Raw genomic sequence first — 24,762 nt, 5'->3', positions numbered from 1 at the left:
GTTCTAATTCTTGTTCAGAATGGTCTTATCCAGCATGCACAGGCGGATGGATGTTTCAACAGCACATATGTCATTGTGCTGAGCCTATTTTCCTAAAAAGATTCTGGGCCTAATTCTGTGCCTACCTTTACAACATCATATCGGGCCACATCTGGGTCTGGCTTGTTTTCATCCTTTAATTTTTTATTTTGAGATTTCTCTGTTCCATTTAACTCTTCCTCTTCCTCCTCTTCTTCCTCCTCATTGTTAGGGACAAAGGGGAATGCAGCCATCCCTTGGTACCATGAGAAAGTCCAATCGAGATATTTCTATAAGGAGTGTTAAAGCATATAGAATAGAAGTCTCATAAAGAAAGACAAAAGGACAAAGACAAAAACTTTTCAGGGATGCTTTTGCATATGGAATACTTTATTGATTCCTATACAATCCCAAGAAAACGTGAAGATGATAAAAGCTATTCTAAACATATACAAGTAGAATTCAATGCTTTTTCAGGGAAATTATTTTGACCTTACACACACATAGACTTTGAAAAAACCTGAAAAAGAATTACTGGGATGTGAATTAAATTTACTAGACAACTAACAGAAATTTAGTTTAACTGGAAAAAAATTAGGATTATAAATAAGTAAATAAATAAATAAAACAACTACCAAGGCTCTAGGCATTAAATGGAAAACTGGTATTTATCGGCTTCCTATTTTTGGACCTGTGTTGAATTTAGGTCACAAATAACACAGAAAGATCATGCAAAAATTGATATGATAAAGACTGCTTAGTCTATTTGTTCATGTTTGCTTCACCTTTGCTTGAACATCCCTCAGCTTAAGCAAATAGAAAAACCTCTTTTTTGTTCACAGCTGATGACAGTGGCAGGTATTCTCAAGTTCTATGGTAACAGCACAACTAGGGTAATAGTTCCAATTCTTCAGAGAGGGGATTGCTCTCATAACAGACTCACTTCACCCAAAATGTTTAAGAATATGAGAGACAGCCAAATCAAATGCTTACACTGCTTAATAACTGCTATAGTTTTCTATTTCCTGCACCCACAATCAGAAACGAACACCACATTAGACAGAAAAGTAGTGGCAGACTTCAACTGCCAAGTACCAAGGAAGCACAAGCTATTATCAGACTTTAAAAAAAACCCCAATGCAATGCGAACTAAAGCTGGTGAGTGAATGGCACGGTCAGAAGAGGCCTGACTTGAGGGGATGAAGCCCTGAGTCCATCTGGAATACAGAGTTTGAAATTAAAGTCTTCCTTTGACCAAGAGAAGGAAAAGCTGTGAGATGAGGTAGCTGAGTCATCAAAGGAAGCAAAAAAAAAGTTGCTTCTTTCCCATAGCTATTGAAGGATGAACAAAACCTTCAGACAGCATATTTGTATGTGTGCTGATCTTACGTGTTTATGGTGTGGATAACTCCTATTTGTCTTACAAATCCTGGAGCAGAAGGTCAGGCTTCCAACCCTGTCCCTTTCTCAGAGACCTTTTGAAATTCAGCAACACGAGACTCTCGGAAGGACTCTTTGGGTCAGAAAATATACTGACACAGCATTCACAGTGATGCTTCTGGCAGCAAGAGTCAGCAGTCCCCACTTACAGAAGACATCTCACCATAAGCTTTGATCCAAAAAATCAGAGCACTGCAGAGCACTTATAAAGCAGAGTAACACCAGAGGAGAGAAAAAGTACATTAAGAAGCTGATTCATAGTACTAACTACCCACGAGGGGTGGGCAGGATTCATGTAGCAGAACTCCATTAGGTTCATAGATAGAAAAGTAGGAAGATGTGGAGAAAGCTACCTACTCTGTCATTTCTCTTCCCTCCCACTAGGGATAGCTCTACAGGCCTGGCAGAAGTTGCAGGGTACTTCTAGTCCATCTCTTCTATCACCAGCCCCTTTGCAGTCAAACAGAAAAGTAGCTCTCAAGGAAGGTACTTGGAAGATAATCTACAGCAGACTGCTTTTATCCAACCAGGAGTACATCTGAATCTGGCTGCTCTAGGCTTTCTAGCAGCCTTGAAAATCTAAAAGAAGTCAACCTTCTAAAAGGTAAAAAAGCATCAGTGAGGAAATAAACACATGAACAGGCAAAAATTAGGCATGCATCAGTGTTACAAAAACACATGGGAACAGCAGAATCTGGACAATGAGAAAAAAACAAAACAGCATTATTATGAGGCATAAAGGAAAGCACAGAGAATATTTAATCTTTTAAGAAGCAGAAAAACTATGAAATAAGAAAACAACCTAAGAGAACATCTTAAAAAAATAAATTCTACGTATACATTAGTAGTGGTCTGATGTAGATTGTAAAGATATAAAAAGAAGAAACTCAGCAGCGTGCACTGAGTTTAATCATAGCACAGAGGTAATTCAAACAGTGAGGAAAAAAGATACCTGAATCTCTCAAACTGGGATAACACACTCCATCATCTGTGTCAAAGCACAGCAATGACATTCTATTCACCATTAAGCCAACATGTCCATTAAATCTTTGTTCAAGCTATTTACCATGTCTTCTCATTCTGATCCCTATAAACAGCTCCGCATTAAATCAAACCCAGGTTCTGAATGATCAGCTTACCTCATCATCAAGTGACACCAGCAGAGCATGGAGAGCACCAACAGATGCTGCCATGACATTTTCCACTGCATCATCCAGCGAGAAGCGCAGCAAGAAGAGAAAGCCAGCATCGAGCAGCAGACGCAGAACGCTGCCCTTCAACGAGGAAGCAAACTCTCCAGCCCTGGCCTGGAAAGTGCCAGACAGAGCCAGGGTTAAAGCTGTGTCATCTCAGCTGGATACATCTCTGGCCTCTCACATCTCAACATTTTACATCTTTGCCTCTTTCCACTTCTACTGTAAAGTTGCTAAACTGTGTGGACATTATTCTTCCTATATTTTATGCTCCATTCATTCTACAGAAGAACACAACTGTAGTTCCTTAGTGCAAGAAACCTTTCTAAATTCTGCACTCATCTTTTGACTTCATCCTGTTCTGCCCCACCACCCTTCTCAAAACCATCATGTTGCTTCTTCTCTGTTCCAGTGCCATTAGGGGGAATGTTAGCACTTCCCCCAAAAGTTATGTAGAAATATGCACAGAAGTATTAATTTTGCTTTTTCCTCTTGGCACATTGCTCTATGAGTAGGCTTGGCTCTTTCTCACCTCCTACAGAAAATGCACATCATGAAGCTGGCTCAGACAACAGGACTGAAAGGGTCAATGCCAAGAATAGGTTTGTCACAAAAATAACATTTAAAAAAAGTCAATGTGCATCCAAATTAACAAGAGAACTGAAATTGCACCACTGCTGCTGAACAGCACCTGAAAACCTGTTGGGAGAAAAATACTCTGGAACTATTCAGAGAAACCTGCATCTCAGTTTGCTACATCCCAACACTTATCTAACAGTAAGGATCCTCAGTGGAACAGAATGCCCTGTTGGTGACTTTGCTCATCTTTGCTGAACAGTAGAAAACAAACAACTAGTACCAGAGAATCTGAGCCCTGATCCACCAGAAACTTGAATAATGGGGAGAAATTCATTGAAGTGACTTACCCTTTGAACAATACGACCTAAGACCTGTAGAGCCAGTGTCCTCTGCTGTGTAACTTGGCTGCGAGACAGATGAAAGAGCTCTTGCAGAGAATAACCAGCTCTCTAAATGGCAGGGGGAAACAAATCAAAGAAACCAAAAAATACCCTCAGCTACAGCTAAAAACAGGCCACTTAAAATAAGATTACCTGTAACATACTGCACAACAGAAGATAAATTGCAAGCCAATGTTACTTGCTGCTTTGTGGCAATTGCAGAATAGATTCTAATCTTACATGTCACAGGAGAAAATTGAACTTCTTAAGCAAAGGAAGTATGTGCACCCTTTTCCAACACCACAGAACTTTAATAACATTAAAAAGAAAAAGCATCAACAGTTTTCTGGAAGTAATGCAGCTCATGCATGCAGACACAACTTGTGCAGACACAACCACCTTCAGGGGTTTGTTTCTAAAGAAAAATTACTGCACTTTTTAAAGGGGCTTTTTGTCACTAAAAAGCTTGATACGAAAAGAATCTACCAAATCAAACACAGAAAACAGAAATGTGTGTGCCTTTTCTATTATATTACACCCACCTACCTCTGCCTCTTCTCCATGGTGGTGCAAGCCTAGATGTGTTGGCAAATCAGCATCTGCAGGAATCAATTCTCCCTTTAAACTGAACCGAGCTTGCATTCCCTATAGCAAAAGGGAGGAGGGAGAAAACAATTTTTTCTATCGTTGTCCACTTAATTCATCTCTTAAAATAATACTTTTTACAATGACAATTCAAAAACTCCTCAGGCCTCAGATTCTTTTTAAAAAATATACTCTTATCTTTCCTTTTTTCTCAGTTTTACACCTGTTTCATCCCAGATTACAATGGCTAGACTCTCACTTCCTAGCTCTCCTGAGTGCTACAGACTGAACTCATCCTGTATCATTCCATCCTGTGAAAGAAAATGGGGAATCTCAATCTGATGAAATTCCACAGACTGAGCAGCCAGAGGACTCGTTTTTGAAGCCTTCAAAACTGTTAGTGCTGAGAAGCATGATCCAGACACAAACATGCAAAGTATCAGTTTCTGCTTTCAAACCTTTTTGGTTTTCTTCTGCCGAGGTGAGGGCAAGTCTTTCATCCATTCCAGCTTCTCAAACTCTACACTGTCCATGTGAATCCACTCCTTTCTGGGCTTCACAGGCAGATCATCATCTTTGTGTGGGAAGAAAGAAACATCAGTCTTACCTTCCAAGGCAGTGATGAAGGAAATATTATTCCTTCTCTGCCAAGCTACTCAGCTTAAAGACTGTATCAAATATAAGATTATGTAAAATAAAACCATTTTCAAACTGACTGTTGTCTGATGCATAAACATCAAAGGTTTAAAGCTATTTTCATCTTTCATGAGAGCAAGAAGAGGAAGTAAACAGCACTGTAACGAAATTCAGACAATGCTAATTTAAGAGAAGTTGAACAGAAGTCAGAACACAAGTAAGGCAAAATTATCAGAACCAGTGCAGAAAAAATACTATCATCCCTACTTTTGAGAAAGCAAACTAATATCATCCAAGGAAGAATGTGTTGGGGGGACATGAAATTGAAAAGTATTAAATCAGAGTACCAGCAAATTATTGGAACCCAGTAAAATTTTAGCCTAGATACACTGAAGGCAGCCCAATATTTGTGCTTTGGTTGCATTTGTGATGCTGCTCTTCGGTATCCCTCCCTAAAGGCTTGAAGAGATCAGCTTGGGAAGAAAATATCAAAATGGCTGAAAATTTGCACAGCTTTCCAGAGACAGCTCAGTGGGAAAACTGGACAGTTGAACAAGAATTTCAAAAGTGCAAATACTAAAGGAAGAAATTACTAATTTAACTTTATAAAGAGTTTTGACTACAAGAATTTGAGAAACAAGACATTTGTGCCTGACATCACAACAGTTCCCCAAGGAAAGAGACATACCAGCATGTGGAAGAATATCACAAGTGAAGAGACCAGAGAGATATAACCAGGAAAGGTAAGGCTTTGCTCCTAGGATACCACCCCAAACCAGAATAAGAAGAGATGAGGTAAGAAGTCTGCTATCTCAAAAGGAAGCACATGTAAGGACAGTAAAAGGAAGTTTAAGGGCATGGAAAGCATTAGCATCACTTCTGCTGGAGCAGTCCAGAACTCATCTGCATTGCAGCTATTAATCCTAGCACTCTGGTTTTCTCTTGCAAGGAACAATGAGTCCCACAGAGATGCTCTTCTTTCATCAGATCTCTTCCTGCTGATAACTGGCCTGAAACCTAACCTTTTACTTTCTTCCAATTAGCAGATAAACTTTCAAGAAGGGCACTCATCCTCTCTAGAATGAAACTGCACCCTTAATGATCAATGTGGTATTGAATCAGGCAAGGAACCAAGCACATAGTTATCTTGCTCAGCCAGAAAGCTGTTCTGCAGAATTTCAGCCAAAGGCTCAGCATGCATTTTAATTGAAGTGAAGGAAAAAGCATCTGAAATGTACAAAAGCGGAATGTTTGTGGGTGGTAGATACAACATGAGAGGAAATAAAATCAGCAGAAAAACAAAATATATTGACATTTGTAATTTAACAAAATGTTTTCTCTATTAATCACTAAATTGACAGGGTTGAGCTAATCATTTTATGAATAAGATCATGCATGTTACTAGAAGCCCTTAATACAATGATCTTGTCAACAAGAGAAGATGGATATATATTTCAAGGCATCAACAGACTGTTACTGAGAAATCCCTTTACAGAGGCACAAGCTGGCAATGTGAACACAACATTTGCACTGAACTTTTTCAGACTTGGGTTACATTAAAGGCTACCACTCAACCCCTTTACTTTTTGCTTTGCTTCCTGTTTTCTCTCAGTGACAGAATTAATTTTTCCATTTTATAAGGTTACAAGTTGCTGGATAAAGGTTTCACCATCTTGTTTCTAATAAACAGTAACCTTTTATGTCATTAGAGAGTCAGGATTGACTTTTGAACAATCTTACTGATTTGTGTCATCACCAAAAATTCAGTGAGACCATTTCTGCTGGGCTATTCATGATGCATTTACTTCTGAATATAAACAGATGCTAAAATTCCAACAATAAGTGCTAACGTCAAATTAATTTTTACATCTCCTATTGGCCAAGATGGGCTGCAGGCATAAACTAAGGTACTGGAAAGGCTTCCCTTGTTTTTTTAACTGTGTTTCAGCTCACCCTTTGTTGTTCCAAGTATCCTGGAAAAATCATCTTTTTTTTTTTCTTTTTTTTTTTTGTGCTCTCTTCTATAGGAGGCAAAAGATGTCAACACACAATGTTTTAAACACTGAGCTATTCCCAAGAGCATTACTATTATTACCATTATAGGCTGAACAACATGCTTCTATTGCTCCCAGGAGATGAAAAGATGTCACTTGACCTGGTGCTACTTGTACACTCAGTTGTTCTGGGACTAAAAAGAACTATAAATAATCTCTTTGATTAAGATGGATTTGTGGAAAAGTAAAACTTGAGGATAAACTGCAAAAGGACTGTTCAGTCAAGTGCCCTACTCAAAAAGACACCAAGCTTTACTTCTCCTGAATACACACACACAGATATACACTGACAGACTCATAGCTCTCAGCATGAAAATGGTAAATGCTTGTTATCTCTTGCAAACATCAAGCTGAAATCCCAAAGTGATTCAGAGACTTCTTTAGTCACTCTGCAGGTTACACTGGAACACAAAGAATGCATTAGAAGAGAGGATCAAGAGATGGAGAAAGGCAAAACTTTACATGAAATTGTGGGACAAGTATGTTAGCAACAAAAGTGTGAGGAAAATGTCAACGGGAGCTTAAAAATCACAACAGAGAAAATTAAATTGCTATAGAGAAAAAGCAGCAAGGAAAGCAACAATAAGAGCAGAAGCCTAAATGGAAAACTCTTCCTTTCTCAGCTATGAGAATATATGTGGTTGTTCTCGCTACTGGAGATAAAGCATCTTTCTCCTCATACAGGCACATATTGAGCATTAAAGGGTTCTGGTTCTGTCATAAGAGGCAATAGCCCTGTAGCACTCCACAAAAAGCAGGACATTCTACACCTTAATACTTCTCCCTCCATCCAAAGCACAAAGAAAAGAGCCCTATCCTGTGAAAATCACTGGGTGCCTTCTGAGATGCAAGACACAGAGTGGGGCCATCAGGAGCCGTGTCACACTAAGACAACATGCTCTATATGAGCAATTTCCCTAAAGTGAGAGCAATGGTCACCTCTGTGCTATCCTGTGAACAAATCATTAACCCTTACCTACCCAGCATTCTCTTGAGCCCAGTACCAGTTAAATCCAGCTGAATCTCACTACTACACTCTTCTGTATCCTTGTTCACATGACTGAACACAAGAGCAATGATGCCTAGTTTAAAACACATTTTCCCTTCAGAGGTCTTAGAACAAATTTCAAAATGAACAGGTCACTTCCATTACATACTGTACCACCTTTCCAATCTGTGGAGCCCATCTAGAGATGTCTTTTTTTAAACCTAAAACACATATTTTTTTAATATAAGGATAAAATTCAGATTTGTATCACTAGGAAGTAGATTGATGTAAACACCATACAAATCTTTTATTTTTCAGAAAACTAACAATATGCACTTTGTTTCTTACCCATGATTTCTACCTTCATACTTTCTTCCTTCCTTTCATGTTCTTCCAGACTTGACTCCTGCATGGAAAGAGATGATCTTACACCATGCTGAGCCACAGGCAGAGATTCCACAAACTCCTCCAGTCTGTTCAGTTCCATTTTTAATTCCTTTTTCGGGCCTTCATTGTTACCACGTTGTGATTTTAAGAAAGCAACTAAACTGGGATCTGCAAGTATTGACAAAGAGACAGACAGAGATGTGAAAGAAAGTCTCAAAATACTTATAGGCCTATAGCTCCTGCTATTTATGTTTCAGCCTTTTCTACGTGTCCTCTTTCTCTTACCAGCTGGCACTTGTCTTCAAACTGAGGCACTCCACTGCTTTATGACTTCTTAGACACATAAGGTGGGAGTAACTGACTGGTGAGGAGACACCAGAGAAAGAACTGACAAATGTCTTTCAGGGTAAAGCAACCACAAAAAAATTATTTTCCCAGCTTACAAATAAAGATAATTGCTTCTTTTCCCCTCACTGCCATTCAGATGTGACATCTAAACATGACTATCAACTGTGGAGAGAATTCTGGTCTGTGGTCCCTGCCTGTGGACTACACAGTGACATCAATCTGAACACTAGAAGAATACACACAACAGACCCCACAAAAGTAATTACCTGATCTTTATTGAATTGCAGTAGAACTGCAAGTCACAGCTCAGATATTATGTTCCAAGGTGATCTTTGTTTGTCCTGAACTAACTCCCCATTCCAATTATGGTCTGACAACACCCAGAAAAAAGACACAGCCATTCTCTTCATGCTTTGAAGAGAAACATTTGGGAGGTAGATGTGTTTTGAAGGATAGATTATGTTCATATGGCTCTACGACCATCATTTTACTTTCAGATCTGCTACAGATATCCCACATCATTTTGGATGGAGTGCACATTCTCTGAACAGTCTTCTTTAGAAGATGGTGCTGAGATGCTTATGCCAGAGGTGAACAGTGAGAGTATTGTGCATTGTGCCTCAACAAGGTACAGAAATACTCCAGTAAGCAGTGTCAGAGATATATAAAGTAGAACATAACACCTATAGTGCTTATTTATTCTTTGGAGGACAAAGGACTAGCAGTTGAGAAATGCTCTGTACCGGAGATAAGTCATCTGAAAAATGACTCCTATGTCTCTGGAACAACTATCCCACACTTACGATTGCTGCACGTTCTCCTCAATGATGCAGTTTAAACCGTCCTTGGTGAAGGACAGGCATTCAGCCAGTCTCATTAAAGTATTCCTTTTTTTCTGAATGCAGGCAAGAACTCTCACTTTCTTACACTTCACTGTACACAGAAGACTGTATTCATAATTTCATCATTTCACACAGTGACAAAAAAGCCACTGATGTCAGTCTGTGCACAGTATGTCAGAAACTAAGTCTACTTCTGTCCAGGGTCTCCATTAATAAAATCAGCACGGTACCAACAACAAGACACTGCCCGGCACAGAACTACATACTCATTCCATACTTCACACCACAAAGTATCATCTGCTTCATAACTAAGAAGTTAATTCAGGGACTGGACAGCACTTAACATGCACAAATTATTCACACTCCCGAAAATGGAGAAAAAGTCTCCTTAATTCACAGCTCTGTACCTGTACAGTTCCTAAATCTATCTGTAAGTCAGCAATTTAGTTCAGGAGTGTTTCATCACACAGATATTCTGGGAATTCCAAAATTACTCCCAGTTTCTTTAAGGCCTCAAAAGACTAAAGTATCTACTATTGTAATCTACAAAGCATATAGAAAAGACATTGCTTCAGAAAATCTTGTTCAAAAATACTTACAGTACATCCCATCCTTTTTAAACTCTTTAAGTATTCACTTCACTAATATCCCAAAGGACAGAGTGGTGGGGACAAGGAGCAAAAATCACAAATCACTCACAAGAAGCAAGTATGTAATCAGGGTATTTTTCACACTCGTGCCATTGTTATAAGCAGTGAAACCAAATAAAATACTCAGGTATCTGAATGAAGGATGGAGTACCTAAACAATCTGGCTGCAATTATTTTGTGTAGTTCCTTTGCCACCTTTCCAGTTATACCCATGTTGCCTGCAATGAAGTCAAGATAATTAATATGATCTTGAAGTTGAACCCACAAGAGACTTCACAGCTAAAATGCCGCTCACATCTAAATTCGATGCTAGAAGACCTGAAATCATGAGAATTTTAAAAATTCTTGTCTGCCACCTACATCTGTACATCTGCTCTTCCTGAGCACATAAATTCATCAAACCAATGCCAACAAGTGTTGCAGTGACCCAGATCACATGAAGTCTTATCAAACACACCACATTCAGTGTTCTCCTCTACCTTGTCATCAGCTGCCAGTGATAGGCATTCTCAGAATACCACTGTGGACAGGGCTCCAAACCAGAGATCAGACCCCTTCTATGCCTGTATCCAACAGCCTGATAATTAAAACACTTTTTCTAAAAGTCAAGGCTAATTTCAAGTTTTTCTGCTCTACAAGTATAGGTTTGAACTGAAATCTCCCACATGCCCATATGTTCTCCCTATATGGGTACTGACAGTTCTGGCCCGAGTTTGAGGTATTCTGGAGGGGAAGACCAAGGGCTCTTTCTCACCTCAGCATTGCTATGACACTGCCTCTTAGCAGCTTCAAAAAAATACATTTTAGGACCTTAAACATTTATGTGCAACCATGTATTCAGAGTGCAAGCCAATAAAGTGCAAGGATTGTCTTAACCCACAGCAGAGGGGTGACAGGAAAGACTTAAGCCAAACCAACCCTCACTGAAAAATAAACGCTCTAATTTCATCACACTTAGTTCTTACTCATAAGCCAGTGACATGACATGGAAGCAAGACTATCCAAATATGGAAGGAGCAGGAACTCCAAATTCCCATTGTTGACCCATAAATTCGCTAAGACTTCAGGACACTACACATTCAATGAATTGCCTCAACTCTAGAGCTGACCCTGGGAAGCACATACCCAGCTGAGCCAGAAGCCTCGCCTGCTCCTGCAGGATCTCCTCCTCAGACATGGACTGCAGCTTCTCCAAGTTCTCTTTGTGAATAGCTTGAGCTTCCTGCTTACTCTTTTGGCTTCCAAGACCCTCTCCTGTTATGAGACAAGGATGCTGAGAGGTCCAAAAGTCATCATCTTTATCTGTAAGAAGCAGCAGAAAAAACAGTTAGTGATCTGTGTCTATAGCATCATGAATAAATCTCAACTCTGTCATTAACAGGCTTGCATAATTTCTCCTTTTGTTGTTTTGTTTTTCTTTACCTTGGTAGTAAAGTTAGCATAGGAGTAAAGAAGTTTAGTTTAGCTTCAAACAAAACTAAAACATTTGTGCTTTTATCCCATGTCACAACAAACATGTTGACATAATTTCCAGCTTGTTTCTTTGGGAGCTTGAGGAAGATGGCAAGGGAAAGGAATTATGTATCTTTAATGCAAAGCAACAGCACAAAAAGGTAAACTGCAGCATAATCCACAACTGATGCAACAGAGCATTCTTCCAACCTAGTGAATACTAGATTCTTTCCCTGCCCAGGAATGCCTGAACCCACATTCGTATGTCAGCTGAACCATGACCTAGTAAATATCTGCTAAGCAACACAGAAACTTATTTGAGGTAAACCAGCTTCCAGAGTGATACAGGATCAATTCTCAACACAGGCATGTTTGCTTCTAACAACGTCCTGTACTCACCTTCAAGGGTTAAACATATTAGCAGTTACAGCAAGGGACATTCTTCCTACTCTAAACAAAACTGAGTCACCTTTATCACCCAATCTAAATCCATTTTAAATGTTCATTTCATTTAACCATAGCACCACATAACATGTTCCTCTGGTCAGTGTGAGACCCTCCAGCTCTCCTGTAACCCACTATACAAGGACCTGACTTTGCAACTTTACTGCTTATGTTTTATTCATATGCTCCATATATTGACTTGGACCATCCCTATGCCCCTAAACTATCCAGCCCTGAAAGCATCAAACCCCTGTTCAAACAGCAGCAATGACTCTCAACATAACACCAGAACATTTGATGTCATTGCCACAGTTGTTTTGCAAGGTGACCTGGCAAAAGTTTCAGTAAGCTTCCCTGTTGGAAAGCCATCCCTACACTTCCCACCACCAGCAATTAAACTAAGGGTTGCAACAGACAAATACATTGCTACTACAAGAAATTAAGCTCCCCCTCCCTGTTGGAATTTGTGGTATTTATGATTCTGAGATTGTAAAAAGTTTCTGTTTTTCTGCCCCGTTGCTAAAGAAGAAGTTATAATTTGTTTGTGCTGGTTTTTAAGATTGTTTATTTTTGCTTATTTATAACATGTTTTGCTGCCCTGCCGCAGGTTTGTCTTGCAGGGCAGCGTGTGGGGCTCTGCCCCTTAGTGGGAAGTTATAAACATTATATATTAGAAATTATGTGTGTTATATTTATTATAATGTGCTAATATTTATAATTTATGTTGAACAGTGTGTCTTTAGTCTAAACTAATAGAAAAATGCTAACACTACAGTGAAACATGGAGGGCATGAAGAAGGAGAAAAAGGATAAACCACACCCAATTTCCTCCATCTTGTCCCTTTTGAACCCCTAATCTAGAAACTTAAAATTTTACTTTTGCACTTGTGCTACACTTAATTACTACTCATATTAAACACTTAGAGCTTGTAATTCATCCTATAAGATTGAAAACTCTTTTCCATGGACAGAGATCAGAGACTGTCTCTCAGGGCTCTGTACAGGGGGGTTCCTGACCCCCTGCCAGGGTCCCAGGCCCTCCAGGGCAGCCAGAGGGAAGCCCTGGATTCCCACACCTCCCTCTCTTGCTTCTGGTGATCCTGCCACAACAGTCTGGCTGAAGAGGCCAAGCCATTTTGTAATCTCTCCGTCATGTTATTACATTTTAGAACAGTTAATGTTCAAGAGGATGACAGCTATAAGGCTGCTCTATTTCCCTTTCAGCTTTCTCAGACAGAATTATACATGTCCAATTATAATAGGACATACAGTAAGCACATTAGAGTGACCTAGACTATGGATTTCTGCACACACAGCACAGCACACCTGCAGTTCTCTTACCAATTATTTAACAGGGGGCAGGGATGACACAAACCTTAGCCAAATGGTGATAATCTTCAAATTATATCTGCCCTCTATTTCAGTGCAAAAAATAGTGTGTCAGGGAAAAAGCCAGACTCAGAGTGGTCCTAAGCAAACTGGACTGCCTCAGACAACACAAATTTTAAAAAGCCTGGAGATGCTGGTTACAGTTGAACTGACTTCATCTTTCCTTGTCACGTTGCTGTCAGACAAGTAAGTGCTGGAGGTGGCACTGACTCATCAGCACTGCTTCACAGCATTCCTTATGGAGCAAAGCCACAGTCTCATGGCAGCAGATCTGGTGATAGAAAACTGAGCTTTCAAACATTTCAGTAGGAGTGAGAACCCACATCACAGTGGTCTCAAATGCTTTCAACACAGAACCACCCTCTTCCTAAAATTGTGGAAATCAGTGAAGAAGCAAGAAAAACTTCACATATAACAAAGAGAAAGGAGAAGGAGGAGAAGAATCTTGAAAAATAAATCTACTTCCCTGTGTGAAGTGAAAAGGAAACCAGTGAGAAAGCTAACCCAATTTTTAGAATGTATCTCAGAATTTTCTCCTTAGAATTTTTAGTTTGCATCTGAGACCATTTCAAATCCTTGCCACAATACAGACATTCCAACTGACCTTGAAATTCCTAAACTGAGGACAACAATGCTCCAACAATGCTACAATGCTACCAACAATAAAAATATGGTGCACTGACATTATGGTTACTAAGGCTATGCAAATATGGTCAGCTGGATAAGAAGAACCCTCTCCACTTACCATCCCTGCCGCTGGGGAGAGGCACCTCTCCCAGGGATCCCACAGGATCCAAGGCATCCGGAGCAGGTGATCTTACTTCCACGGACTCGGCAGCAGAGGGAGTCGTCACCGCCTTTTCAGCAGCTCTTTTCGCTGCCATCTTCTGAGCAAAGATACTTTTTTTTCCAGATCCCAGCTGCACCTGCAAAGGGGGAAGCTACATATTCATTTTTCTCTCCAGAGTCTCCCTGCACACCTGCCACTAATAAATTTATAGATCTGATCCTCAGATCAGACTTTGGGACATGATACAGGGAGGCTTCTGGCAGTCACTTGCCCTTTTCTGTACATGTGTGACTCTTTTTAAACACATAGCTTACTGCTATGACAGAGAGACAAAGACATGGATGATTTGGCACCTAGAGAAGGAAGATGATTAATTATAAGTGAATTCAAGCAAAGAAAATACACCTAAAATGTCACCGAACACAATAGTTACAGCTTTCCTGCTGTTTGGAAGCTCTGCATAGCTGAATACCTTGGATTTCTGAGTATAAATGGAGTTGTACTTCACTGTGCTCACTACATGCTTGGAACAGGCTTCTTAAAAGGTGATTAGAGAGCATCAGGGTGAAGAGATTTACACAGTAAGAAGTGGGCAAGTAGTGCTAAAATAATCCTGGCTAAATTACCATGTTGCTTGCCTAGGTAATGGATGGGCATGGCTCTCAACAGCCCTGCACAGGGGATGCACAGGAAATCCAAGGAGACTAAGCAAAAAATGTCCCCAGTCCAGAGAAGAAGCTTAAAAGGCAGTTTGAACATTTGGTAGCTGCTTTGAGTGTTTCTGCAACAGGCAAACAAAACTGGTAGTTTAAAAAGTATTATTCTTGTCTTTCAAAAAAGCTGTCCTTCAAAATAAGCTACCTCCTCAAAGCAACCACAGCTGTCAATCACATATTAACTCCCAGCATCTGACTCCCACTCAGCTAGCAGTCCTTGCTACAACAGCAACAACTGATAATAGCAACCATGTCTTACAGTTTTACAACCTCAGAAAATAATTATGTCAAAATCAAAAAAGCTGCAAAAGATAACTTGACCAACCATACTCAAATGTTATGCCAGGAGAAATCAGGTGCAACTTCAATTAAGAACCTGGTGGACAAATTAAAAGAGATTGCTCCCCAGAAAAAAAGAAGCAGAACAGGATCAATTCCACTACAGCACTGCAGATTTGATCCTCCTTAGTGAAGTTAACCAAAGAAGGGTAAACCAAGATTCCAATGTTACTTAACTTCAGGGTAGGGAGTAGCTACTTGATGGCAGCTTGGTAGAAGAACTTCTTCACTCAGGTGGCAATGCCACAGATATGTTGAGCAAGCTCATAATCTCCAGCATACTGAGTTGGTTTTTTTGAGCCCTACCAAGCCCCACTAAGCATTAGGATATAATTGAAGAAAGTTTAATTGTTAATGAAGGTAGCATAAAACATCTGCTTCTAACCTTACCTCACTTTTTATCTCAGAGCGGTGAAATGCCCTTGGGAATGGGTCTCCTGTGGGGACTGGCATGGTCACTGCTACTGCACTGGTGTCTCGTTCCTGAAGAAAAAAAATTCAAACCCTGTAAAACCATTGCAACAGCCAGACATGTTTGTCTGAGAGCAGGCTCAAAATCTCTCAGCTCTGCAGCTCACATTGCCGTCAGGCTCAGAATACCTTGTGCTTATTTAGAGACAAAGTGAGGCTATTTTCCAAAAGACTGGGATGCCAAACTCCACACATCACTCAAAGAATCAGATAAAGGAAAACCAAGGCCAGTGCAAAGCAAGGAGAACATCCCCAGTAGAGTCCAGAAACTCACCCAAATCCACACTACAGCACATGCCTGCATGCAATCAGTGTTACCTGTAGGCAGTCAGGGCTGGAAGGCAGATCTGAAACTGTATTTAACTGAGAGCAAAAATACACCCAAAGAGCTTTTTTCTTTCAAGGTGCTCCCGGACCTGGTCTACAGTGCTGCTTCATTACATTGTAGAAATAAAAAGCAGCCACAGAGCCCTTCATTCCTACTTAGTTCAGAGTATTCAAATAAGCAAACACTAGATCATCACATAAAGACAGACATACAATAATTTTGCTGAAGACTGCTGTAATGTGTCGATCATGACTCTCCAATCTTTCCTCTGGATCTTCATCCTCAAAGTGGACACTAGCACTTTTGATCTTGGACTTTTTTGGAGGAGCTGGAGTTAGAGGTGGGAGAGAATCAGGAAGACCTGAGGAGGGGAAGCAATAATAATAAAAAAAAGCAGTCAAGTTATTGCTGTATAACCACTGTGCAACAGGTACCACACCAATGCCTCCTAATAGCACCTTTTATTCCTCTGATGAGAAATATAAGATGATTAAGAGTCCCCTGTCTCTAACTTGAAGTGTGTAGTGGAGAGAAACATGCTTGAAGATTCTATTTATGTATTGGCACAAAGTCTTTCCAAAGAGCTCCATAAGCAGGAAAGGGTACTGAGATCTTACTGCAAGAATTAAGGGAAGAAGTAAGGCTATACAGAACCAAATACTGTCCTTGTAGGTTGTGTTGAGGCATAAAAGAGCACATTTCCGCTGCGAGCTGTTAAAAGTGAGGGATTTGTATGATAATGAACAAATTCCTTTCCACCTGCTATAAACAGATGATTTCCTCTGTCTGGAACAAAGTACTGCAAGATTTATATTGCTGCTTTTAAAAAAGCACCCTGTGCTTCTGAGATGAAGCACACGACAAAAGCATTACAGCTACTATTGAAAGAGAAAACAAAAACAAGCCAGATCTGCTGGCTGAAAACTGGAGCTGCTAGGAGAGGTAAATCTCAAAGACACCGAGTCTGGGTAGTTGGCAAAATAAGCAGTGAGAGTCCAAACAGTACAAATTACAGAAAACACCTCTTGCTGGCAAGGTATCACAGACAGCTGATAAATGTGGACTAAAGCAGCAAAGGTGGTTCTACTGGATGCTAGTAACATTGGACAAGCCAATTTCCAAGGCAAAGGAATAAATAATACTGCAAGAAGGGCACAAATGCAAGGGAAAAGCAACACTGGGTTGAGAGACCGAGAATCTTAGTAATTCAAAGAAACAAACAAATTTACCATCCAACATGACTACATCTTTGCTGTCCTGTAGCGGGGGTCTCTCAGCATCTGTGTTCTGTTCCTTCCCTTTCCTCTTGTCTGCTTTCTTCACAATCTTCACTGCAGGTGAAGCTCTGGCTGCCAGGAACTGGTTCTGAAAGCGCAGCAGGTCTGCCTCGGACTCCCCAGGCTTTGGTCTCGAAAGCATCCTGCCTTCTTGCTCTTGCAGCCCAGCCACACGTGCTTTTCACATAGGACTTGAACACATGGAAAATGAGGAACACAGCCAGATTTCCTGGAGATAGGATGGGGACAGCAAGGGAAAACTACTCATTTTTCTTACATTTCTGCACAGACTACAGAGCCCCTACTTCAGGATCTTCCAAACACAACTACTTAAATGGGACTCCCACACGAATGAAACCCTATTCTTTACTGTTGAACAAAAGACTACTTGACAAGTCTGCACAAGGTCCAACAGCCAGCTAGGAGCAGAATGGCATCCAGCCACCAAAATGACAGACAAAAAGTGCATCACTGCCAGATGCCAACAACATGGCCTGGGATTTGCAAAGTCAGAGTAACAATTTGCCCAAGACAACAGACTTGAGTTGCTCAATTATCAGTGCCAACCAAGAATCTCAGAGGCACAGTATCAGATAAACCGCGTGCTCCAGCATATCATCTTCTCCAGATCCCAGCATTAATATCCCTGGCAGGATGCAAGAGACTGTCCACACAAAGCTGGACAATGCACTCCCTGACTCTGTTTGCTCTCCTTCTCACTCACATTTCCCAAGTGAAAAATGTCTTTCTTCCTCATATAGACCTCCTCTTCTCATTCTCTTCCACTGGCCCCTTATTGGCAGAAGCTCTGCTATTTCAAACCATCTCCATTCACTGCCCAGGCCAATTTGGGGTTGAAAACAAAGGGTGAGATTTCTACAGAATTTTTTACACTGCATACATGACAACTCACCAGGAAGGCAACTACTCTACCTCTCATCTACCAGGCATGAAAATACTGGTGACTCTTGCTCCCCACTTCTGATTCCTAGAGCCTGTGACCAGCAATCCGTTTCTCACAGGCAGCAAGTAAACTGTTTGCAAATATATTTCACTGTACTCCTAGTAAAAGCACACACCTACTTGCTGTTTATTTATGGAGCTTGCTGCCACAACGGGGCTCCCACAGACAGACTTCACTTGCTTGGACCCTCTTTGATATCCATCAGGAGCAGAACACGCATCCCAAGCCAAGCATTCCCTGCCCTGTCATCACAGGCTTCAAAGCCCAAAAGAGGAGGATGCCTCCTTTAACAGGCACAAAACACACACTTGGAAGCAAACCGTGCTGCTAAGCTTTCTGCAAGAAGCCTCCTCCACACAGAGCTCTACATAAACTTGTCCAAGTCTCTCCCTACCAAAACTTAAGCAAGAAATACAGCGCGTCTTCAAACTGCCTTTGTTTCACTGGAAAACTGTCAGCACAAGAAGATGGCCAAGCAGCCATTGTTAATGAGGCTGGATGTTCTTCCAGAAATCCTTTCCTCAAAGACTTTGCTTCAATACACATGGGACCTGCAGACAGAATGAATGCAGGGAAAACTCTTTGCTTTCTTCTCCGGGCACCTTTTCCCAGGTCCCATGGAAGCCATTGCAGCACATCAGCAACACTCCCCTGGCCATCAGGAGTCCTCATTCCTACCCACCAGAGCTCAGAGAAAGCACACAGGACAACTAACAAGCTCCTGAGGATCAACACTAACCCCAGCAGCCTGGTTACCTCCAGCCTTGCAACTGGCTGCTTACACCATCTGTTTGCCCAGAGAGACACCAGCCAGCCAGTGTAAGCAACACACTGAGCTACTGTCCTAGAACACAGCTAAGGGATCAAAACTGCCCAAGGACTATGAGCACCTCTGCGCTTCACTACATAGTGATTGCTGTGTGGACACACTATCATCTTACTTGATAAAATCCAACACTGGTAGGCTTTTTAATTTCTTCTGGTTCATCAGCATTTACAGTGCATTTTTCTTCCTCGGCAGCAGAGCCCAACACGCAAAGGCAGACAGTAACATCTGTGATGATGTTACTGTGTCAAAAGACATAGTCAAGAGAAAATTTGTGTATGTTGAAGTGAAAAAAATCATCTCTGACTGCTACCATAATTTGTGAATCCTGGGGAAGGCCTTTTTACCCATTCTCAAGTCTACAGCTTTGCATTATTTTCAAAAAGTTATCAGACTTGGGTGGAAGAGGCATACAAGGTCCTGCTGTCACAATTAGTGCCTCAAATTAACCTCTTTCTTCAGACCTTGTTGGTTGTGGCAAGAATTTAAAAGGAGAAGAAGAGAGTCAAATCTCAAGTCTCTCCTGGGCAGCCCAGTAGCCAGTGGAAAAGTACAATTTCCCCACTTGAGATCAGCAGGCAATGAAAGCCTCACTCTGGATTACTGGCTCCTTTGCAAAATGGCGATATGCATTCTCTGCTCTGTCACAGAAATGCTTTCTGCACACAATGCTATAATGGCCAACAGTCTTCTTGACACTTTTACTTGCTACAGAGAAGGCAGACACTGGAAAGACACTCACAGATGAAAAACCCCAGCCACAAGAGTCAACAGCTGTAAGAAATTCTCTTCAGAGAGGTTCCACATCTCATGCTGGTCACAAAAGACTCAGTAGCTGTGACTGCCTGTGGGGCACACATTGTGTGCATGCTCACAGCACCTTGCCAACAGAAACACTTCTGTCCCAGTTTGTCTCGAGAGTGTCTACAATGAATAGAAACCAGGACAGCGCAAAATAAAATAAAAAACAACAAACTGCTATTAACACACTTTAGAGCTGATGGTTCCAGCGTTCCCACCGCGTTCACAGCACTCATGGACTTTCAAAAACTACTCTGAATCAAGTCTCAGCCGACGGAGACTCGGCCTGGCAAGGCCTCTCTGATGGGGGAAGGGAGGGAAAGCGAGCGGGAGTGAGGCACACAGCGGCACAGACCCCGCAGCATCTCCCTGCACGGCGGCTACAGCCACTGCACCGGGGGCCGCGCGGCGCCCGTAGCCGCGCTCCTCCTTAAACCAGGGTACCGGCGAAGTGCTGGGCCCCAGCTGGCTACACCGAGTGAGGCCAGGCCGGCCGTGCCCTGCCCCGCCTCGGGGCTCCCGCGGGCAGGAGAGGCCGCGCTCCCGCCACAGCCCGGCCACCACTCACCTGCGCGGCAGCGCCGCTCCGCCGCCACTTCCGCCCTCCTCCGCACCGCTTCCGCCCGGCCGCAGGCACTTCCGCCCGGCCGCAGGCACTTACTTCCGCCCGGCGCGGCCCCGCCGCTCCCGGCGGGCCCCGGAGCCGCGGCTGTGGGCTCGGCCTGCGCTTGTGCGGCCCGAGGCACCGCCCGGCGTTATCCCGGCTCCGGACACCGCCACTGCATCCACAGCGATGTCCGCACACGCTTGTGCGGCCCGAGGCACCGCCCGGCGTTATCCCGGCTCCGGACACCGCCACTGCATCCACAGCGATGTCCGCACACGCTTGTGCGGCCCGAGGCACCGCCCGGCGTTATCCCGGCTCCGGACACCGCCACTGCATCCACAGCGATGTCCGCACACGCACAAACGCGTTCATGTGCCTTGTCCTTATCGGAGGCGTGGCCGGGCCCGAGACTGGAGTGTTTTGGGAGAGCAGATGCATAAAGCTCTGTGAACATGGCTGTAATTTATTATTCATGACCGGTTGCTTGTAATACGTGCCAAGCTGTATTAGAAACTATAAGAGAACTGTCGGAACTTGCAGAAGATTTGATTTTAATGTTGGTTATTGATTTTAGTACTTGGTCAACTGTCAGCTTTCTTTACAGAATGTGTCATTTTTGGAAGGCACCACAGTTGGTCATCTGGTCCAACCTCCCTGCTCAAGCAGGGTTATCATAGAGCACAGGGCACAGGATTGCATCCAGGTTCTTGAGTATCTTCAGTGAGGAAGATTCCACAACCTCTCTGGACAACCTGTTCCAGTGCTCAGTCATAGGTACAACAAAGAAGTTCTTCATGTGCAGGTGAACTTCCTGTGCATCAGTTTCTACCCCTTCTTTATTTGTCCTATTTCTTGGCACCATCAAGAAGGGCCATGCTCCATCCTCTGACACCCTCCCTTCAGATACCAATAGGCACTGGAGAGGATAGACCTGGGAAAAGAATTCTCTGAGCATGAGAAGAGGCACAGATCTCACTGGGGCTTGGTGGGCTCATGGGACCAGGTGGGCTCACTGGGAAGGACTCACCACAAGTGCCCTGATGCTGTTAAAAATTAACAACTTTTTCACAGTTTGGTTGGGTTTTTTTAAATACCTTTATAAAGCTGAAATATTACTGAAAAATTGCAGCCAGAAACAAATTTTATCCATTTTGTTCACTGAAAGCACTAGAATCTCTAGATTTCTGTTCATCTTCAGGCCACACATGAGAGCACCACTGGTTTCAGAAGGGTGGAGCAGCTGCAGTGCTGTGAGCACAAGATTTCTCTCTCCCCCTTCAAGGCTTTCCTGGGGCTGAGCTTGGGAATGGTTTCCCGTGCACCCCATGGACACAGTTCTGGTCTCCCAGCTGGACAGTAAGGCAGGGAGGCCGTGGCACTGCTTGTGTTGGGACGTGTTTGGGTGAAGGCTTGGGACTGCTTAGACTGCCTGACAAGTACTTATGGTTCTGGTTCAAGACAGCCATGAGCATTTTCCCTCCTCTCACACTGGCTGCACAGCTTCTGTGGCCACACACACACAGTGTCTCTTAGCATGCAGGTGAAATGGGGATACAATATTTTTTGCCAGAAATACATACAAATAGAATATATTTGATTTTAATTACTGCAAGACAGGAATGCTTCCCATCAAAGCTGCCAGAGTTGTATGTATCTTTCCTTCATTCCATTAATTATTTACCTTCAGTTTTAATAATACAGTTAAAGGTACTATATATAGCTTCTGCTCTATCAATAAATCATGCTTGTGTGTCTTCATATTTGTCCTATAAAATTATAAGTACCAACATGCTTGCATGGATTTACTAAGCAACTCTAGCAATGAAATTCCCATCAGTGCATGTCTTGGAGTCTTTTGTGGTGAACTCAAATATTCCTCACTCAAAGAGAGCTATTTTGTGAGACTTCTTATGAGATATTTTTTTATGAGCTCACCAGTCTTTTCACAAATCCCAGCAATCTCCTTCATCCCCTTCTTATTGCTCTGTGCTGATTTAAAACCCAGCAGGAATATTAAACCTACTTGAGCTGCTCCCTTTCCCCTGCCCCTTTCCGGCAGTGGAGAAAACACTAGGAGAGATTATAAATTGGAATCACAGTTTACTGAAAAATTGCAATAATCACAACAATATTAATAAAACAGCGTACAAAAGAGAGAATCTTTTACCCACCAAAGGGTACCACTGAACAAACAAAAACACTTCCCAAAGACCACATCCAGTGTGGTTTTCCAAGACAAAGGCAAAATGATGGCTGGCCCTGTGCTGGGCAGCATGGTATATATGGAAAAACAAAAGCAGAATGTTGAAAGGCTTGCAATTTAACTTTCCCCCCTCAGACTGAAAACAATGGAAGAGCAGGGATAAGGCAAAACCTGGTAGGACCCGACAGGTCTCTGAAGCAGGTCAGAGGACCCTCTTCCTGGGCCTGACTTTGCAGGAGCAGGACTGGAGAGCTTGGTGGTTCCAGCAGCAGCTCCAGTGGCTGCTGTCACAGCAGCTGCAGCCTGGGCTCCACATGGCTCAGCTGGGCTCTGCCATGGTGCTGCTTTCTCTCTTTTCTTTTTCTCAGAGCCGCTCACCAGCTCTTGGACTCACTGGCACTGTCTTTGAGCATCAATTAGAAAAGCCACATCCCCAAGCATAGCAAAAGCTGGCCACTCTTCCAGTCCCTGACTTCCTCCTGCTCCAACCCTGTTCTAGCCATTACATGAATGGTATGGAATTATAGTGCTAGAAATTCTATCCCTATAACCATAATTAACTCATCACAGTTTGGCATGACTTCTTGACCTATCACCAAACCCAAGAATACACACAGTCATAAGGTCAATGCACACAAGCCACCTTCCCCATCCCATAAATCCAAGGCACATGTGATCCACAATCCAGGCTCAGTCCATCAAACTAATCCTTGGGTTGCATTGCTTGAAACAGTTCTCCTGTTTGTTCAGCAATCTCCTTCATCTTCTGACGTGCCTCTTCCATTGTGGTGGTAGCATTATGGACAGTGACACAGCATTCTCCATCCGTTAGGTTTAGCATCCCACACACTCCATTCTCTTTCAGCAACAACATATCTATGGCTAATCGGTTCTGCAAAGCCATTTCCGGTGTCTGCGGGGCCTGCACATTCAGTTCCCTGACTGAACGTCCCGTCCAGTTGCTTAACACATGGACTTGCCTAGTTAAGTTCTCCAAGACATACTTGTGCTGTTGGATAACTCCACTGGACACAAAAAATGATTCTAAGTCTAAAGCAACATTTTGCCCCCAGGTGTAATAGTTGGGGACTTGAATCCCCTGAATCCACCCTTTTGCATCTGTTGGATTGTGGATTTCTCTCGGCACTTTGTTGTTACGATAAAGTGTATAATTGAACGTTTTAGATGGACACATGGTAGGAAACCCAATAGTACACTGGAGTCCAGCCATATCATACATGTTCAAGTGGGAATACATTTTCCCATCTGAACATGCCCATACCGTTCCCCGTGGAGCTGGATATTTGGCTTGTGAACACTGATAGAGGTCACCGTGGGGAACTTCCTGTGCTTCGCTACTTGAATTCCAGACCTTTCTTTGGTCAGGGCCATGTGTAATGGGAATGCCACAGGATAGTGCTGTCTCCGAATTTTCATAAGACCCATTGCATCGGGTGTCTTGGTTTAGATATCCGTAGTTGGGATAATCCCAACAGGTACACATGTCCCGGATAAAAGTTCTCAGCTCTGAGATGTACCAGGTTTCTATAGGCTCACCTGCTCCTGTGGTACAATCTAATATACGGGAACAATTCAGAAAGGAGGTCTCTGATTTACTTTGGGTAAGGCTTCTACGGTTCCTCACTTTCCAGCAGATGCTCTCTCCATTAGGTAGTGTGGTTTGGTGGTCCTTACAGTCTGATTTCTCCACTTCCCATTCTACTATTTTCCCTGTGGGGACCCTGGAAGCCCATTGTAGAGTAGATATAGGGTCAAAGATTTGTTTCAGAGACCAGGCCCACTCATAATTTGTTCGGTTAACTTGGTGCGTGGTTCCTGGGTTATCAGGGATTTGTATACACCATCCTGCATCCCAATGTAAATTGTACTCATGTTCAAAAAACCCACCCTCAGCAGGAGAATCCCACCACGGTACCACCGTGCAAGGGATAGAAGTGACATTTTGCAATGTCTCAGAAGGGTTGGTGTCTAATGACCGATAGCATGTCTGATTCCATAAATCACTCCAGGTAGAGTCACGTGGGAGCTGGTAAA

At 42.5% G+C, this 24,762-nt stretch overlaps 1 protein-coding gene across 3 annotated transcripts in view; it reads right to left on the bottom strand.

Moving 5' to 3' along the window:
• RPAP1 (RNA polymerase II associated protein 1) overlaps window positions 1–20,560 on the bottom strand; it is a 40,198-nt gene extending 19,638 nt beyond the window's left edge. The window contains exons 1-12 of one of the 3 annotated variants that reach the window (XM_021533467.2): window positions 20,466–20,560; window positions 17,259–17,535; window positions 16,242–16,390; window positions 15,621–15,713; window positions 14,131–14,311; window positions 11,226–11,402; window positions 8,222–8,428; window positions 4,654–4,769; window positions 4,157–4,255; window positions 3,578–3,679; window positions 2,598–2,765; window positions 126–308 (exon numbers count right to left, since the gene is read on the bottom strand). In XM_021533467.2, the coding sequence (XP_021389142.2) occupies window positions 126–308; window positions 2,598–2,765; window positions 3,578–3,679; window positions 4,157–4,255; window positions 4,654–4,769; window positions 8,222–8,428; window positions 11,226–11,402; window positions 14,131–14,311; window positions 15,621–15,713; window positions 16,242–16,390; window positions 17,259–17,448 (1,665 nt within the window). In that variant the 5' untranslated portion in view covers window positions 17,449–17,535; window positions 20,466–20,560. The remainder of the gene's footprint in view (window positions 1–125; window positions 309–2,597; window positions 2,766–3,577; window positions 3,680–4,156; window positions 4,256–4,653; window positions 4,770–8,221; window positions 8,429–11,225; window positions 11,403–14,130; window positions 14,312–15,620; window positions 15,714–16,241; window positions 16,391–17,258; window positions 17,536–20,465) is intronic. The other 2 variants (XM_021533468.2, XM_021533469.2) reach the window with 2 other exon arrangements.
• Window positions 20,561–24,762: the final 4,202 nt, after the last annotated feature.

Source organism: Lonchura striata, chromosome 6 (assembly GCF_046129695.1).
Source record: "Lonchura striata isolate bLonStr1 chromosome 6, bLonStr1.mat, whole genome shotgun sequence".
NCBI classification, from domain to species: Eukaryota; Metazoa; Chordata; class Aves; order Passeriformes; family Estrildidae; genus Lonchura; species Lonchura striata.
This window is presented reverse-complemented; position numbering and strand designations above follow the sequence as displayed.